General features: G+C 43.5%; 1 protein-coding gene across 1 annotated transcript in view; it reads right to left on the bottom strand.

Moving 5' to 3' along the window:
* LOC126176785 (lysosomal alpha-glucosidase-like) overlaps nt 1-19,478 on the bottom strand; it is a 140,715-nt gene that overhangs the window by 14,232 nt on the left and 107,005 nt on the right. Inside the window, exon 15 of the mRNA XM_049923957.1 lies at nt 14,403-14,584. Within this exon, the coding sequence (XP_049779914.1) occupies nt 14,403-14,584 (182 nt within the window). The remainder of the gene's footprint in view (nt 1-14,402; nt 14,585-19,478) is intronic.

Below are 19,478 nucleotides of genomic sequence, written 5' to 3'. Positions count from 1 at the left end.
TGTCTTGATAGCTGAAGTGTCTTTACACTGAGCGCATCCTGATTTCCCTGCCTGCACGTCGACTGGTGAGTGTTCATCAGGACACCTCGCACTACTGCCTAGCCTAAAAAAAACCCCACATGCACGCCACAAGTACTCTGTTACCCGAGTAGGTGCTTCCTTTGTGTAGTGCACCCCTGACCTATCTACAATTCCCCACCCAATAGTGCGAGTCTAGAAATCTGCAGCCAAGACCGTCACAGAGTCGACGAAGCCTCCGATTGAAACCCTCCACTCAGCTCCAAACCAAAGGACCCCGATCCACTCTGAGAATGATGCTGCAAATAGAGAGCTCTGCTTGCACCCCGCGTGCGTGAGCGAGGCCAGCAGTCTTCACCAAATCCGCCAGCCGCCAGTACGAACTGAGGATCGCCTCAAAACCCAAGCGACAGGCATCACTGGTGCCGACGTGAGCAACTACTTGCAGACGACTGCACCCCATATGCTCGATAGCCGCAGCCAAGGCCGTAGGATGAGGCCCCCCAGCAGACAAACCGAGTGCACGTTGGATTTCTTTCCAGCCCTGTACGCTATTTCCCTGAGGGGCTCCATCACCCGCCTAAAGTTGGAGCTCCCAATAACCAGCAAACCTTTGCCCCCGTGTGCCTGCTCGGGCCCTGCTGAAGGAGTGGACACCTGCCCACTGACAGGACGAACGGGCGAGGCCAGCTGGCCAGCCTCCACATTGACCCTCCGCCTCGAGCGACGCGAACGCGTTGTAGTCCGCCACTCACCCTGAGGTGAGAGCGGCCCCAACACGCCGAGTACAATATAACATGCCTCGGTGGCTGAGTCAGCGGACGCAGCAAGCTGACACCTGGGGTGTCTCGAGTGACGCGCCAGACCCTCCGCCGTCGCTGCACCTCGAGGCAGAAGCCTGAAGGCAGCTGACCGTGGCCAACAGCACGCTCAGCTGCTCGCGAACTGCGGTCAGTTCCTCCTGCGCCCACACACTGCACGCACACACCCTATCCATCCTACTGCTAATGTCCAACAACTCCGAGAATTTATACTCTACAGCTATCAATAAGCAATACTACTCCTCTCAAATACGAGAATACGCAAGGATTTTATGAAATTAAATATGCAAGCACACAAACACTCGGAAAGAAATTAAGAATCAAACTACAAAACAAATATGAAAGCTAAATATGTGACTCACTACTGCACTGCTGTTGCACTGATACTTCACCAGCGGCTTTTCGAGGCTCACTGCACTGTGTCAAAAGCGCACTGGCTGTCCAAAACAAACAACTGACTAACACAGGGTCCCATCTTTGATGGAGTAGGAGATGCCAGTGACAGGACTGGAGTGGGATGTGCGGAATAAGTCTTCATCTGCGTCTAATGCATGGGTATGAGCCCAGGGGAGCAGGTTGGGAGCAGAGGAAGAAGTACGGATGGAGGGGGCTATTTTGGGTTCAGAGGGTGGCGGAAACAACTGTGGGATGAATGGGCACAAAATGCCTCATTTCATGGCATAATGACAAGTAGTGGAAATCGTAGCAGAGAATGTGACTCACTTGCTCCAGTCCTGGGAAGTACTGAGTCATGAGAAGAGTGCTCATTTGTGGCTTTTGGACAGTGGGCATGTGGGAGGTGACTGGGGACTCAAGGCACAAGAGATCTGTTTCTGGACCAGGTTTGGAGGATAATTTCGGTCTCTGAAAGCCTCCACACGACCCTTTGTATATTTGGAGACAGACTTCCCATCACTAAAGATGTGATAACCATGTGTGGTAAGCTGTATGGAAGTTTCTTCCTGGTATAGTATGCGTGGCAACAATCGAAATGGAGCTATTGTTGGTCATTGATTGGTTTGAAGTGGATGGAAGTACTGACGCAGCCATTCTTGAGGTGAAGGTCAACATCGGCTTGTTGGATTTTGAGGACCATGTGAAGTGCTTGGGAGAGAAGGTACTGAACTCTTGGAGGCATGTGGATTGGGTGTCCTCACTCTTGATACAGGTATCCTTTTTTCCAGGAGTGCTAGTTCTGCAAGGTTTGCAGGAGAGCTTCTGTGAAGTTTGGAAGGTAGGAGACGAGGTACTGGCAGAATTAAAGATGTGAGGATGGGGCATGAGTTGTGCTTGGGTAGCTCAGTTTGTAAAGCACTTGCCTGCGAAAGGAAAAGGTCCCGAGACAGAGTCTCGGTCCGGCACACAGTTTTAATCTGCCAGGAAGTTTCATGAAGATGCAATCGATGAATCTGAGCAAGGTGAGAGGCTTGGGATTCTGGTTGATTAGGAAGGATTCCTTGAGGTGGTCTGTGGACTGGATGGCATAGGACGATGCCATGAGAGTGCCCATTGCTGTACCATTGAATTGTTTGTAGGTGATACCTTCAGAGGTGAAGTAATTGAGCATGAGGGTGTAGTTGGCCATGGCGACTGAAAGGAGGTTGTAGGTTTGGTGTCAGTCAGGCAATGGGAAAGGTAGTGTTCAGTTGTGGGAAGGGCATGGGCATTGGGAATGTTAGTGCACAGTGAGTTGGCATTGAAATTAATGAGCTCGGTGCCAGGTGGCAGAGGAACAGGAATTGTGGGGAGTTGGCGGAGGAAGTATATGGTGTCTTTTACATAGGAGTGTAGCTTCTGGGTAACTGAGTGAAGGTGTCTGTCCACAAGAGCAGAGATTCTCTTTGTGGAAGCGCAGTAAGCGGCCATTGTGGGGTGCCCTGGATGAGGTTCATAGACTTTCAGAAGCTTTAGAAGGTAGGATTTCAGATTGTGGTGTATTTGTGGAAAGATATAACATTCAGGGGAGCTGAGCTTTATTGTCAAATGAAGTGACATTTGAGGCAGACTTTAGTTTTCTATTCCGCTCTTTCCTTTATCTACACTCCTGGAAATGGAAAAAAGAACACATTGACACCGGTGTGTCAGACCCACCATACTTGCTCCGGACACTGCGAGAGGGCTGTACAAGCAATGATCACACGCACGGCACAGCGGACAAACCAGGAACCGTGGTGTTGGCCGTCGAATGGCGCTAGCTGCGCAGCATTTGTGCACCGCCGCCGTTAGTGTCAGCCAGTTTGCCGTGGCATACGGAGCTCCATCGCAGTCTTTAACACTGGTAGCATGCCGCGACAGCGTGGACGTGAACCATATGTGCAGTTGACGGACTTTGAGCGAGGGCGTATAGTGGGCATGCGGGAGGCCAGGTGGACGTACCGCCGAATTGCTCAACACGTGGGGCGTGAGGTCTCCACAGTACATCGATGTTGTCGCCAGTGGTCGGCGGAAGGTGCACGTGCCCGTCGACCTGGGACCGGACCGCAGCGACGCACGGATGCACGCCAAGACCGTAGGATCCTACGCAGTGCCGTAGGGGACCGCACCGCCACTTCCCAGCAAATTAGGGACACTGTTGCTCCTGGGGTATCGGCGAGGACCATTCGCAACCGTCTCCATGAAGCTGGGCTACGGTCCCGCACACCGTTAGGCCGTCTTCCGCTCACGCCCCAACATCGTACAGCCCGCCTCCAGTGGTGTCGCGACAGGCGTGAATGGAGGGACGAATGGAGATGTGTCGTCTTCAGCGATGAGAGTCGCTTCTGCCTTGGTGCCAATGATGGTCGTATGCGTGTTTGGCGCCGTGCAGGTGAGCGCCACAATCAGGACTGCATACGACCGAGGCACACGGGGCCAACACCCGGCATCATGGTGTGGGGAGCGATCTCCTACACTGGCCGTACACCACTGGTGATCGTCGAGGGGACACTGAATAGTGCACGGTACATCCAAACCGTCATCGAACCCATCGTTCTACCATTCCTAGACCGGCAAGGGAACTTGCTGTTCCAACAGGACAATGCACGTCCGCATGTATCCCGTGCCACCCAACGTGCTCTAGAAGGTGTAAGTCAACTACCCTGGCCAGCAAGATCTCCGGATCTGTCCCCCATTGAGCATGTTTGGGACTGGATGAAGCGTCGTCTCACGCGGTCTGCACGTCCAGCACGAACGCTGGTCCAACTGAGGCGCCAGGTGGAAATGGCATGGCAAGCCGTTCCACAGGACTACATCCAGCATCTCTACGATCGTCTCCATGGGAGAATAGCAGCCTGCATTGCTGCGAAAGGTGGATATACACTGTACTAGTGCCGACATTGTGCATGCTCTGTTGCCTGTGTCTATGTGCCTTGGTTCTGTCAGTGTGATCATGTGATGTATCTGACCCCAGGAATGTGTCAATAAAGTTTCCCCTTCCTGGGACAATGAATTCACGGTGTTCTTATTTCAATTTCCAGGAGTGTATTTTCATATAACTGCAATGCTGTGAAGATAAAATGAGAACACACACATAAAAAAATTAATAATACAGAATTGATGCTGAAGATACTAGGTGATTCCTAGAGAATTAGAGCTTCTTGGACCTGCGGAATCAGCATCGGCATATGATGCATCACTAATTAAAATCATTATGGATAAACTTTTTTACTCTAATTTTTTTCAGTAGTGTAGTATAAATAAAAATACTACCTACAGGCTACATACTCAATATAAACTATAATTTATTTCAAGACTTACTTGAGTTTTGTTTTCTTCTTTTATGATGTACTACATCAAGAACTGACCTCACTAAAAATGTATAGTTATGTTTACAGACCAATTTTTTTCCTTAATAACTCTTCCCTAAATCTCAAGAAACTTTTTCAACTTCATTACCCAACCACTACAGAAGCAGTGTTGCAAAACACCTTTTCCAATAGAAAATATAAATTTAAACTTTTTTGTTAGTGCCGCTTACCAATGAAGCTTTAAAATGCATAAATGCATTTATGAATTATGGGTATTTGCCCAGGATAAATGCCTGGACATTTGCCCCAACTTATAAATGCTGAAGTTTACACCACTAGGTACGAATATAAGGATGGGTTCCCATTCCAAAATTCAATCATGCTTGGCTCGTTAAAGACCTTCTCCCAATACCTGCAGTGGAAACCATTTTTCTCCACCAACCCTACCAATCAGACTCAGTCCAAAACCAACACTGAACACTGCATGACTCAGTATACCCCTCCATCCAATGGTGATTCACTAAAAAATCCATCCACCTGAATTCAACTTTACATTTGCTAAAATAACAGCAATTCACCATCTAAAAACTAACCCTGATCTTATAATCCCACCTGCTGACAAAGAAACTGTGGTTATGAACTGCAGGGATTAGAAGGCTAAAGGACTCAGCCAGCTGTCAGATATGTACACCTTCAAACCTGCCACAGTGACCCCATTTCCTGAAACCCTACAGTATCTTCAGTCCTGCTTCACATCGTCTGGTCTATCGCAGAACCTCTCCCCTGAGTTCATAATCAAAAGTGCTCAAATGTGTGCGAAGTCTTATGGGACTTAACTGCTAAGGTCATCAGTCCCTAATCTTACACACTACTTAACCTAAAGTATCCTAGGGAGAAACACACACACCCATGCCTGAGGGAGGACTCAAACCTCCGCCGGGACCAGCCGCACAGTCCATGACTGCAGCGCCTTAGACCGCTCGGCTAATCCCACGCGACAGTTCATAATCTCAACCACACAGGACACTGCATTGTTGCTGCTTACTGTGCACCTAGAGAATCTTTGCTCTTGTGGAACAACACCTTTAGTCTATTAGCCGTAACATATACTCCTAACATTTCCAATGCCCATGCTCTTCCCACAACTGAACACTACCTTTCCCATTGCCTGACTGACACCAAACCTACAACCTCCTTCCAGTCGCCATGGCCAACTACACCATCAATTACTTCACCTCTGAAGGTACCACCTATAAACAGTTCAATGGTACAGCAATGGGCACCCTCATGCCATCGTCTTATGGCATCCTGTCCACATACCACCTCAAGGAATCCTTCCTAATCAACCAGAATCCCGAGCCTCTCACCTTACTCAGATTCATCGATTACATCTTCATGACCTGTATCAAGAGTGAGGACACCCAATCCACATGACTCCAAGAGTTCAATACCTTCTCTCCCAAGCGCTTCACATGGTCCTCAATACCCAACAAGCCACCTGCCTGAATGCTGACCTTCGTCTCAAGAATGGCTGCATCAATACTTCCATTTACTTCAAACCAACAACAGCTCCATTTTGATTGTTGCCACCCATACTATACCAGGAAGACACTTCCATACAGCATACCACACAAGGTCACCACATCTATAGTGATGAGAAGTTTGTCTCCAAATATACGAAGGGTCTCATGGAGGCTTTTAGAGACTGAAATTACCCTCCAAACCTGGTCCAGAAACAGATCTCTTGTGCCTTGAGTCTCCAGTCACCTCCCACATGCCCACTGTCCAAAAGCCACAAATGAGCACTCTTCTCACGACTCAGTACTCCCCAGGACTGGAGCAAGTGAGTCACATTCTCTGCTACGATTTCCACTACCTGTCATGCCACGAAATGAGAAATATCTTCCCCACCCATCCCACAGTGATATTCCGCACCTGCTGAACCTACACAATATCCCTCTCCGTCCCTACTTTATCCTTTGCTACGAACCTCTTGCCCCCGGCTCATAGTCCTGCATTAGACCCAGATGCAAGACTTGTACCATATATCCTCCCACCATTATCTACTCTTGTCCTCTTGGTGGCATCTCCCACCGCATCAAAGGAGGGCCACCCATGAAAGCAGGCATGTGATCTACCAATTAAGCTGCAACCGCTACGCCACTCTCTACGTGGGCACGGCAACTAACAAACTTTCTGTCCACATTACATGAAGAGCCACCATCAGACTGTGATCAAGAGACAGCTGGACCACCCAGTTGCTGAACATGCTGCCCTACATGACGCGCTTCACTTTAATGACTACTTCACTGCTGAAGCAATTTGTATTCTTCCTACTAACACCAGCTTCTCTCTTCTGTGCAGGTAGGAACTCTCCTTACTATATATTCTTCATTCTGGTAACCTGTCTGGTCTCAACCTTTGGTAGTCACCGTCTCCCATCTACCTATGACCTTTCCAGCTCCCACACCAATACTACACATCTTTTCTATCTCCCCAATACACCAACAAGTCCTTTCTCCTTCTCTCCTCTCTCCCCCTCCTCCTCCCTCCAGCATGTCTTGAATGGCTATCAACACCCCACTCATGACTGGTTGTCTAGATTTCCCATGGTTCATTACAGAGTTACCAACTGCTGCACTTCTTGTAAAATCTGCAGACACTGTAAGTCCACTTTTACCAACTGGCTAAAATATAGAATGTTAAAGCAGTTCCATGTAGCTGCGCAGAGCTCACAAAATCAAGGATATGGCAGACAGCTCTTGTGGATGTAGGAAGCAAGTGAGATGACTCTGAGATAGAGGTGGTGTTGCAAACTGTTATGCATTCCTGTAGTTGAGAGTTAGTGATCTTTTATAATCAATGAAGTTATGTTTGTACTACAGAAAGACTGCCAGAATTCAGAAGTTCATCCACATGTGCAGGCGTGGAATTCTGCTTAGTGACTCTCCAGTTTTCTGATAAGGGTTGCAATTTAGTGAGCATACATATGCTTGGTAAGAAAAAACCTGATCTTGGAGCTTGGAAACACTAGTTAGCAGGATGTGGTATTTATTATCAATGATTAATTTGGTGAAGCTTGATTGATGCCCAAATTTGTTTCCATGGAAAATGTGACTTTTTGTGGGACTAATTACTTTTTGACCTTTAACTGTTACCCTGTTTCATTTGTGGAGATTATTGATGGAAGTTGCTGCAAGCCAGCTGGGGGCAGTGTATGAACCGTTAGTGGTGGATGTTTTCGCGCCCAGTGGTAAAATCTCAGAATCTTTCATAATGCAGCTACATAGCTATAGGGAATTAATTATTGACTTTTGAGCACTGACAAGTTGAATCCTATTTCCTGTGTCAAAATGCATCTGGTGTCCTTACTCTGATTGACTTTATAAGTGTAGCAGTGCAGAAAACTGACCTTGGTTCTATAATAGATAAATGGTTCCTAGTAATTCTTTGAAGCAATATGCTGCATAAAATTTCTCACCCAGTGCACAATGACAACAATGTGTGGAATCTGAGCTTGGCTACAAGTGAGAATTCTCACAATGCTATGGGAAATCTGATGCTGAGAGCATCAAGGAATCTTAAGCGCAGCTGCCTATGCTGTCTATGAACATTTGGTCCAAAAATGTTTTGTCATTCCAGGAATGTACCCTGCCTGATCGAACTATGTAGAACAAGTCCTTGGAATATCTGTAAAAAAAAAAACTTCTGTCAACAGAAAAATCTCTGCTGGGCTTACGATTTTTGCTTTACCATCCTTCTCTGTATGTTTATATTTCTCACTTTCATTCTAATAATAATGCTTCTTACTACAGGTATCATTTACATTTTCATCAATTCATTCTTTTCTGCTTGAGATGTGGCAGTGTATTGTCATATCATTATGCACCCTCAAAGCCTAGATAAAAGAAATACAACACTGTATGTATCGAATCATGAGAGTAAGTTAGTTAAAAACCTTTCTCAGTATAGTAGTAAATTCTGAGAAGTCAAATGGTGACCGAGCGAGGTAGCACAGTGGTTAGCACATTGGACTTGCATTCGAGAGGACGACAGTTCAATCCCGCGTCTGGCCATCCTGATTTAGGTTTTCCGTGATTTCCCTAAATCGCTCCAGGCCAAAGCCGGGATGGTTCCTTTGAAAGGGCACGGCCGACTTCCTTCCCCATCCTTCCCTAATCCGATGAGACAGATGACCTCGCTGTCTGGTCACCTCCCCCACAACAACCCAATCCACCCCAACCCAATCAAACGGTGAAAGAAAAATTCTCAGTTTAATTCTGTGGTTGTATCAGAATTTGGGCAGCGATACTAGCTGCAGTGTGCTGATGGCACAGCGTGGGGACCAGCTCTCAATGTTCAAAATCAGCGTGGCGACTGGTGACCACAGGGCTCATAGCTGGCAGACAGATGCGCATGGATCCAGAAGGAGGCCCAAAGCAGAAAGGTAAAATGTAACTTTAGAGGGACAACACTCCTTTACTTGGCTTTGGATGGCTGAGTCCACGAGGTGTCACATTTTGGGGGAAAAGTAGCCCCTTAAAAGGTCTGTCGTGGTGGATGGTGGGAGACTGGCCACCTTCATTAAAATTCAGTTTCATGTTCTGCTCTATGTACATTCATAAAGGAGAAGGTGAGAGCTGCAAATACATTAGATATCCAGTAAATGATGATGGCTGATCACTCTCAGTGTGCAGAGGTGAGGAGAGGGATGCATGGCCACTGTTATAAGGGGAGACATGGTGCATTGCTGAACTCTGACATACGCGTGAAAGTGGCTCTCGATCAAAATGTTGATGTCCGTCCTAAGTGAGTAATGTTGTCTGAGTTACATTCGTGTAGGAAGTGACTTTGAACATGTGCAATAAGTGTATTTTGCTGGTGACAAACTGAAGAGGTTGGACGCAAACAGTCAAAAAGCCACGCAAATGTTTGTTGTGTCATCACATTTGAGGATGCAAGGAAGGTGGTTTTCAGCATGCCTGGAGGTTGTGCATTACTCTAGTCCAGGGACTTCTTTCTTACTACCTTCCATTCTTCTTAAGAAAGTTCTTGGTGTGTGTTGTGTTGCCATATCCGGCACAGAACACATGCAGAATTTTACATTCCATTCACCTCACTCAAACATGCAAACTATATAATGTACAAATATGAAACTGGCATCAACATATTCTGGAAGAGTTGTTCTATGTTTTGATTTAAGTTTTACGTGCAGCAACAGATTATTAAAACAATATATGGACAGTTTACAAAAATGCAATTTCTGGTGATGTTTCCCAATTTTTGAGATGCAGTAAACGTTTTTTTTATTGAAATTAGATGAACACATTATGCAAAATATTCATTTACTCCAAACAGGAAGTCTGTTAGAGTTTTCTAACAGGAAATAATTTCAGTTAAGTATGACATGCAATGGTCTGCTCATGCATCAAGTACTGAGTGGTCTCCTGGGCACTTTTGTTACGAGAAACAATCTCTACATGTTTTAGTAATTTTTATGATCCATCTACTTATTTATAACATAAAAAAAGAAGATATATGCTGTGAGTAAACGTACCTTAAATATGCCACCCAGTATTGGGAGGAAGAACAAAAGTGATACAAAAATAGTATTTTGTTACTTCTGCAATATTTGTTTTGTGTGATACAGACTGAATTCCTGAGATGAACTGCACTTGGAATTAATTACTGGTAAGGGCTTCTTATTAGAATTTCAAAACTTCTGACAAAAGGCATTAAGCATCGACATTAGCAAACATTTCACTTTAACATCTGATCACATTTACAGCATAACTGCTTTTACTCCATTAAAGAATATTTAAATTATGAAGTGTGCTATATAAATACTTACTGCATAATGTGTTTTATTGTAACTTTAAGTAAGTATGCCTAGAAATCATTTCCAGGAGTGTACCTATAACTTGAATTTTCCAATGTCTTATGCAAAAGATGGTTTTGTAGACAACAAGACCAATAAATAAAATACAATACAATCACACATCACCTACGCACTAATATTTGGAAATCCATTTCATTACTAAATTGGACTCCAAATTCAGGAGGTTTCATAATTGGTATGTGTGAGCAATTGAGGGACCCCACCCCACACAGAAACTGAGAGCTTGATTGCCACTTAACTGTTTTTAATTCTCCTACACTTCTGGGATGTTGGATCCACAAGGGTGCTTTTTGGATAACATGATCAAGAACTTCTGAGAATGTCAGTGATACAATGTCTGGTGTATACCTAAGCCTTTTCCTATACCAGACTGAAAACTTGGGTTTTTATTCACATGGCCGTGTGTCAACCATGTATCAACTCTTGATGAATATTGTTATAGACAATAAGGAAAACTGTCATGTCAAAAAATGCCTTAAGCTACGAAGCACAATTTGGTACGCGGTAAGCATCTCATACATTAATGTCAAATACAAACTACAAGTTTAAGATTGGGCCAATAGTACATATGACTGCAATTTCTAAACAAACCTTTCAATTGCATATCTAGGCAGTTGTTGAAAGCAACATTTTCCCATAAGTTTAATAAATGCAACAGATAAAATGAGACTTTAGTCATACATAATATATTCTCCTTCACTATTTACAACAGGCTGCCAATACTGGGGTAACTTTTCCATTCTGTGACTGTAGAAATTATGTGGTTTTGAGGTGAAGAACTCATTGAACTATGCTCACAGCATATTTTCATCTGGAAAGGCAGTTCCTTGAAGATTGTTCAACAGAGAGAGGAAAATGTGAAAAATCTGCAAGCAGAAGACCAGGTGAAGAAGGTAGGTGCAGAATGTTCCCAACTCAACTTTTGTACAGTGTTTTTTTTGTCAGTCTACGAGAATGTGGGTGACTGTGATCATGGCATAGCATCACTTCACACAATCTTCTTGCTGCTGTTCTTGGATTGCGTCTGCAAGATGTCTCAGTTGTTGTGGATAAATTACGGCAGTGATGGTTACACCTCAGGGAAACACCACACTGTTGCTGTTTCACCAGATGCATAACATTATTTTTCGTGGATGTGCGCAGGTCTTTATACGAGGAGTTGCTGCTTTGTTTGGGCTCAACCATGCCTTTCTTTTCTTTATGATGGCATAAAGACACCAATTCTCATCACAAAATTCCAGTATTGTACGCACTAAAATTGACAATCTTTCTCCCCACAAATGAAAAAGAAAGGAGGGAAAAACAATACTGGTTTGTTATGTATGCTATGCTACACACCATATGGTGGCTTGCAGAGTGTAAATACAGATTTATATGCAAATTTCACCACAAAGCATTAACTTTTCACAAACAATGATCTCTACATAAATCCATCCTCAGCAAATGGACTGCTGTTTTTCAAGGGTTGTAATCGAGAGGGTAAAATACACTCAAAACCACACATAAGTTTCTTATTCAATATTAGCTTCAAACCAAAACTGTTTCTTTCATCTTGGATCTGTCAACATCAGTCTCTCTTTTTCAATGATGATGGAATTCACGCTCTCCATAACTCCGTTTGTTCTAGAGTGTATGGAACTGTCGTCTCGTATCAAATTCAATCTAAGACTGGGACATTTAAATCGTGTAAGCAAGCGTTTCTTCGAGGAAAAAATGCCCGATGGACCAAATTGGATGAACATCAATTCAGATTCATGTATATTTTGCATAAAAGAAAAACATTCATAACTTTTCCCTAAACCATCAAATAGAAGAGTGAAAGAGTTATTTGATGTAGCATGTTTCAGTGCTTGCATCTTCTCACTTTTATGAATGATATCTCTAGAAAAGTCATTCAGTTAAATGCTAAAATCAACAAAAGAAATCTGGAATACTTTTATTGAGTTCAGAACAAGATGAGAAAATTAAACTGGTCAAAAACTAAAATACACAGCCAGGAAAAAAAAAGTAATACATACTTTTCGAGGTTTCCAATTCATTCAAGATTATTGTTGCAACAGTGCATATCGAGTACATGAAATTAGTACATTTACAGATCAATAGCACGAGCAGTTCTGAGGTCCAGGTATTGACCCATGCGGAAACTCTCATTTTAGTACACGGTGTAGCCACCGTGGGCAGTAGCACAGGTGCTGACACGGGCATCCACTCGATCGTACAGATGGAAAGTACTGTCCTGGGACACATTAGTGTCACGCCTGATCGACCTGATCTCATAGTTCTGTAAGAGTTGTTGACTGATGAGCTGCACGAGTCACTTCCCGTCCCATCACATCCCACAAGTGCCGGACTGGAGACAAGTCCGGAAATTGTGCTGGCCAGGGAAGTTGCTGCACATGTTGCACAGCACAATGAGTTTCACAGGCAGTGTGTGGGTGAGCATTACCCTCTTGGAACACCCCATCACCTTCCTGTTGCAATACTCGCAAAAAGGTGCGAGTAGAAGAAGCGCTAGAGGTGTTCGTGTCTACAGTCCCCCTGCTAACAACCAGTCTGCAACATTTCACATAGACACGTCTGGGCTCACAACCCCTCTTATCTGTGCCGCGATATCCGCACAATCTGCCACTGCTGTCTTTATAATGCGACAATTTCACGACGGGTGTCTGTGCTGCGTGGGTGTCCAGAACCTCATCTACGGGTGTGAGAATGTTCACGTGGCCACTGATAGCAGTATTGTTGCACAACTGACACAACATGTCCAACTCGTGTGGCAATTTTCTTAGAGGACCATCCTGCCACTGCGAAGGCCACAATTTGACCCCTTTCAAACTCACTAAGTTGACTGTAGGAAGCACAAGTGTGTCTCCACGGCACGGTTACCTGCTTGCTTCACATATTACTCCACATTAAGCCTTCTGGTTGTGAGCATACAGGCAGATGGTGTTCTGGTAGCTATGCCACTATGCTACCTGTAGGCAGACAATGTCGAAACCACTAATCCGTACACCTACTATCCTCCTTGTGGCATAAGCTTTCATCAGATCAAAATCGATGTCATCTTTCCAGGTGTAGTACTATGTTTTTTTCTTTCTGGTAGTGCTTTTTGAACAGGTAACGGAAAAAGGGTTTGTCAATGAGCACTTGAACTCATTCTTAAAGGACTGATTGGAGTCAAAATCCAATATTTCTGGTCAAGACTTTCATGAAGGAAAACATTCCTTGCAGTTTTATTAAATGGCAGTCCTAGATGCATCAAAATATGTTTATTTACACAACTAGGTTGTTCCCCTAGGTCTTTATCAAGAACTGGGGGCCGACAGGGCAGGGAATTAAGATTGAACAGTGCTTGAATGAAAATAAAAACCTAGTAATGTATATTAGTGTATCACCATTTGGTTTTAAACTGCAGTTTTCAGGATTTTACTTGCAGTCAACTGCAGATCAGTCCACCAACCTTCCCAACTTCTGCTGGTTGCCTCTTATGCACTCTCTGCCTGATAGCTACAGCAGCTTCTCCTGCTACTCCAGCATACCCTGAATACTTGTGGAGTCACAACATGATTCCTATTGAGTAAGTTTTATACAATATCTTAAAATAAATTTTACTTATGACAAATAGTTATGCATGTGTGGCTACTATTTTCTTGTTTAAAGACACTTCTAGTTTGTCTTTATGTACAGGAGAGATAACTGAGTACTTGATAATGACTTATGGGTCAAAACATTTAGTGTAAAAAAAATATGTTTTTAAGCAATTTGAACTGCTGTCCATTTTTTGCAGTAAATTCATAGAAATAAAGAGGAAATTCTGTAAAGAGACAGAGATATTTCTTTCTGTGCTAAAATAATGATATGACAAAAATTATAACTTCAGGTTATTCGACTCATTTAATAACTCTGATGGCAATCACAGAAAGAAAGAGAGAAATACATTACCTATCTATGGTTGTCATGTTAGGAGCCTGTGTTGGTAGAATACTGCCACCTCGAATGAGAATTGGTATTGTATCTAAAGGGGCATTGAAGGTGTACCATTTACCACTCGATTCCACACTTGTCAAGGTGTGTGAATCATACCAAAGCGCTGCTGGCAGATAGGCATCTACTGTAGTTGCACCCTGAAAGAAATGTTAATAATTAAAACAATCATCTACAGCAAAATGTTTTTGTGAACTGGAAGTATAAGGGAAAAAAGTCAAACATCAACACTTTCTAGGACAATTTATTTTGTCAATACAAATCCCCCCCCCAATGAACCATGGACCTTGCCGTTGGTGGGGAGGCTTGCGTACCTCAGCGATACAAATAGCCGTGCCGTAGGTGCAACCACAACGGAGGGGTATCTATTGAGAGGCCAGACAAACGTGTGGTTCCTGAAGAGGGGCAGCAGCCATCTCAGTAGTTGCAAGGGCAACAGTCTGGATGATTGACTGATCTGGCCTTGTAACACTAACCAAAACGGCCTTGCTGTGCTGGTACTGTGAACGGCTGAAAGCAAGGGGAAACTATAGCCGTAATTTTTCCTGAGGGTGTGCAGCTTTACTGTACGATTAAATGATGGCGGCGTCCTCTTGGGTAAAATATTCCGGAGTTAAAATAGTTCTCCATTCGGATCTCCGGGTGGGGACTACTCAAGAGGACATCGTTATCAGGAGAAAGAAAAACAGGCATTCTACGGATAGGAGCGTAGAGTGTCAGATCCATTTCTACATCTACATCTACATCCATACTCCGCAAGCCACCTGACGGTGTGTGGCGGAGGGTACCTTCAGTACCTCTATCGGTTCTCCCTTCTATTCCAGTCTCGTATTGTTCGTGGAAAGAAGGATTGTCGGTATGCCTCTGTGTGGGCTCTAATCTCTCTGATTTTATCCTCATGGTCTCTTCGCGAGATATACGTAGGAGGGAGCAATATACTGCTTGTCTCTTCGGTGAAGGTATGTTCTCGAAACTTTGACAAAAGCCCGTACCGAGCTACTGAGCGTCTCCCCTGCAGAGTCTTCCACTGGAGTTTATCTATCATCTCCGTAACGCTTTCGCAATTACTAAATGATCCTGTAACGAAGCGCGCTGCTCTCCGTTGGATCTTCTCTATGTCTTGTATCAACCCTATCTGGTACAGATCCCACACTGCTGAGCAGGATTCAAGCAGTGGGCGAACAAGCGTACTGTAACCTACTTCCTTTGTTTTCGGATTGCATTTCCTTAGGATTCTTCCAATGAATCTCAGTCTGGCATCTGCTTTACCGACAATCAACATTATATGATCATGCCATTTTAAATCACTCCTAATGCGTACTCCCAGATAATTTATGATATTAACTGCTTCCAGTTGCTGACCTGCTATTTTGTAGCTAAATGATAAAGGATCTATCTTTCTGTGTATTCGCAGCACATTACACTTGTCTACATTGAGATTCAGTTGCCATTCCCTGCACCATGCGTCAATTCGCTGCAGATCCTCCTGCATTTCAGTACAATTTTCCATTGTTACAACCTCTCGATAGACCACAGCATCATCTGCAAAAAGCCTCAGTGAACTTCCGATGTCATCCACCAGGTCATTTATGTATATTGTGAATAGCAACGGTCCTATGACACTCCCCTGCGGCACACCTGAAATTACTCTTACTTCGGAAGACTTCTCTCCATTGAGAATAACATGCTGCGTCCTGTTATCTAGGAACTCCTCAATCCAATCACACAATTGGTCTGATAGTCCATATGCTCTTACTTTGTTCAATAAACGACTGTGGGGAACTGTATCGAACGCCTTGCGGAAGTCAAGAAACACGGCATCTACCTGTGAACCCGTGTCTATGGCCCTCTGAGTCTCGTGGACGAATAGCACGAGCTGGGTTTCACATGACCGTCTTTTTCGAAACCCATGCTGATTCCTACAGAGTAGATTTCTAGTCTCCAGAAAAGTCATTATACTCGAACACAATACGTGTTCCAAAATTCTACAACAATTTATCGGCCAGGTAGGCTAGAAAATTTGAAAAAGGGAAATGGATAGGTTAAAGTTAGATATAGTGGGAATTAGTGAAGTTTGGTGGCAGGAGGAACAAGACTTTTGGTCAGGTGATTACAGGGTTCTAAATACAAAATCAAATAGGGGTAATGCAGGAGTAGGTTTAATAATGAATAAAAAATTAGAAGTGTGGGTAAGCTACTACAAACAGGACAGTGAACACATTATTGTGGCTAAGATAGACATGAAGCCCCACAGTAGTACAAGTTTATATGCCAAATAGCTCTGCAGATGATGAAGAAATTGATGAAATGTACGATGAGATAAAAGGAATTATTCAGATAGTGAAGGGACACGAAAATTTAATAGTCATGGGTGACTGGAATTCGACAGTAGGAAGAGGGATAGAAGGAAATGTAGTAGGTGAATATGGATTGGGGATAAGAAATGAAAGAGGAAGCCGCCTGGTAGAATTTTGCACACAGCATAATTTAATCATAGCTAACACTTGGTTCAAGAATCATAAAAGAAGGTTGTATACATGGAATAATCCTGGCGATACTAGAAGGTATCAGATAGATTATATAATGGTAAGACCGAGATTTAGGAACCAGGTTTTAAATTGTAAGACATTTCCAGGGGCAGATGTGGACTCTGACTACAATCTACTGGTTATGAACTGTAGATTACAACTTAAGAAACTGCAAAAAGGTGGGAATTTAAGGAGAAGGAACCTGGATAAACTGACAGAACTAGAGGTTGTACAGAGTTTCAGGGAGAGCATAAGGGAACAAATGACAGGAATGGGGGAAAGAAATACAGTAGAAGAAGAATGGGTAGCTTTGAGGAATAAAATAGTGAAGGCAGCAGAGGATCAAGTAGGTAAAAAGATGAGGGCTAGGAGAAATCCATGGGTAACAAAAGAAATATTGCATTTAATTGATGAAAGGAGAAAATATAAAAATGCAATAAATGAAGCAGGCAAAAAGGAATACAAACGTCTCAAAAATGAGATCGACAGGAAGTGCAAAATGGCTAAGCAGGGATGGCTAGAGGACAAATGTAAGGATGTACAGGCTTATCTCACTAGGGGTAAGATAGATACTGCCTACAGGAAAATTAAAGAGACCTTTGGAGATGAGAGAACCACTTGTATGAATATCAAGAGCTCAGATGGAAACCCAGTTCTAAGCAAAGAAGGGAAAGCAGAAAGGTGGAAGGAGTATATAGACGGTCTATACAAGGGCGATGTACTTGAGGATAATACTATGGAAACGGAAGAGGATGTAGATGAAGATGAAATGGGAGATATGATACTGCGGGAAGAGTTTGACAGAGCACTGAAAGACCTGAGTCAAAACAAGGCCCTGGGAGTAGACAACATTCCATTAGAACCACTGACAGCCTTGGGAGAGCCAGTCCTGACAAAGCTCTACCATCTGGTGAGCAAGATGTATGAGACAGGCGAAATACCCACAGATTTCAAGAAGAATATAATAATTCCAATCCTAAAGAAAGCAGGTGTTGACAGATGTGAAAATTACTGAACAATCAGTTTAATAAGCCACAGTTGCGACACACTAATGCGAATTCTTTACAGACGAATGGAAAAACTGGTAGAAGCTGACCTCGGGGTAGATCAGTTTGGATTCCGTAGAAATATTGAAAAATGTGAGGCAATACTAACCCTACGACTTATCTTAGAAGAAAGATTAAGGAAAGGCAAACCTACATTTCTAGCATTTGTAGACTTAGAGAACGCGTTTGACAATGTTTACTGGAATACTCTCTTTCAAATTCTGAAGGTGGCAGGGGTAAAATACAGGGAGCGAAAGGCTATTTACAATTTGTACAGAAAACAGACAGCAGTTATAAGAGTCGAGAGGCATGAAAGGGAAGCAGTGGTTGGGAAAGGAGTGAGACAGGGTTGTAGCCTATCCCCAATAAAGGAAACAAAAGAAAAATTCGAGGTAGGTATTAAAATCCATGGAGAAGAAATAAAAACTTTAAGGTTGACCGATGACATTGTAATTCTGTCAGAGATAGCAAAGGACCTGGAAGAGCAGCCGAACAGAATGGACAGTGTCTTGAAAGGAGGATATAAGATGAACATTAACAAAAGCAAAACGAGGATAATGGAATGTAGTCGAATTAAATCGGGTGATGCTGAGGGAATTAGATTAGTAAATGAGACACTTAAAGCACTAAAAGAATTTTGCTATTTGGGGAGCAAAATAACTTATGATGGCCGAAGTAGAGAGGATTTAAAATGTAGACTGGCAATGGCAAGGAAAGCGTTTCTGAAGAAGAGAAATTTGTTAACATCGAGTATAGATTTAAGTGTCAGGAAGTCATTTCTGAAAGTATTTGTATGGAGTGTAGCCATGTATGGAAGTGAAACATGGACGATAAATAGTTTGGACAAGAAGAGAATAGAAGCTTCCGAAATGTGGTGCTACAGAAGAATGCTGAAGATTAGATGAGTAAATCACATAACTAATGAGGAAGTATTGAATAGAACTGGGGAGGAGAGGAGTTTGTGGAACTTGACTAGAAGAAGGGATCGGTTGATAGGACATATTCTGAAGCATCAAGGGATCACCAATTTGGCATTGGAGGGCAGCGTGGAGGGTAAAAATCGTAGAGGGAGACCAAGAGATGAATACACTAAGCAGATTCAGAAGGATGTAGGTTGCAGTAGGTACTGGGAGATGAAAAAGCTTGCACAGGATAGAGTAGCATGGAGAGCTGCATCAAACCAGTCTCAGGACTGAAGACCACCACAACAACAACAATACAAATCAATCTACACAGTATAGCTATTTTTTGTCTTCCTCACAAGTGCCACAGTGGAAATGAGAAACAGAAAAAAATGTCAAATGAAGTAGTATGTGGGAAGTTCTCAGTGAGGTAGTGAAATACAGTGTTATCAACCAAGAAGTATTTCTCAGTCTCTTTCAGGTAGCAGAAGAAAACTGCTAGTCTCACTCGAGGGGTACAAGCAGAACTATACACAGAATCGATGGGGGTCCTTCGTT

This window comes from Schistocerca cancellata, chromosome 3 (assembly GCF_023864275.1).
Source record: "Schistocerca cancellata isolate TAMUIC-IGC-003103 chromosome 3, iqSchCanc2.1, whole genome shotgun sequence".
Taxonomy (NCBI): Eukaryota; Metazoa; Arthropoda; class Insecta; order Orthoptera; family Acrididae; genus Schistocerca; species Schistocerca cancellata.
Note: the sequence above shows the minus strand (reverse complement) of the source record. Positions and strands in the feature narration are given on the sequence as shown.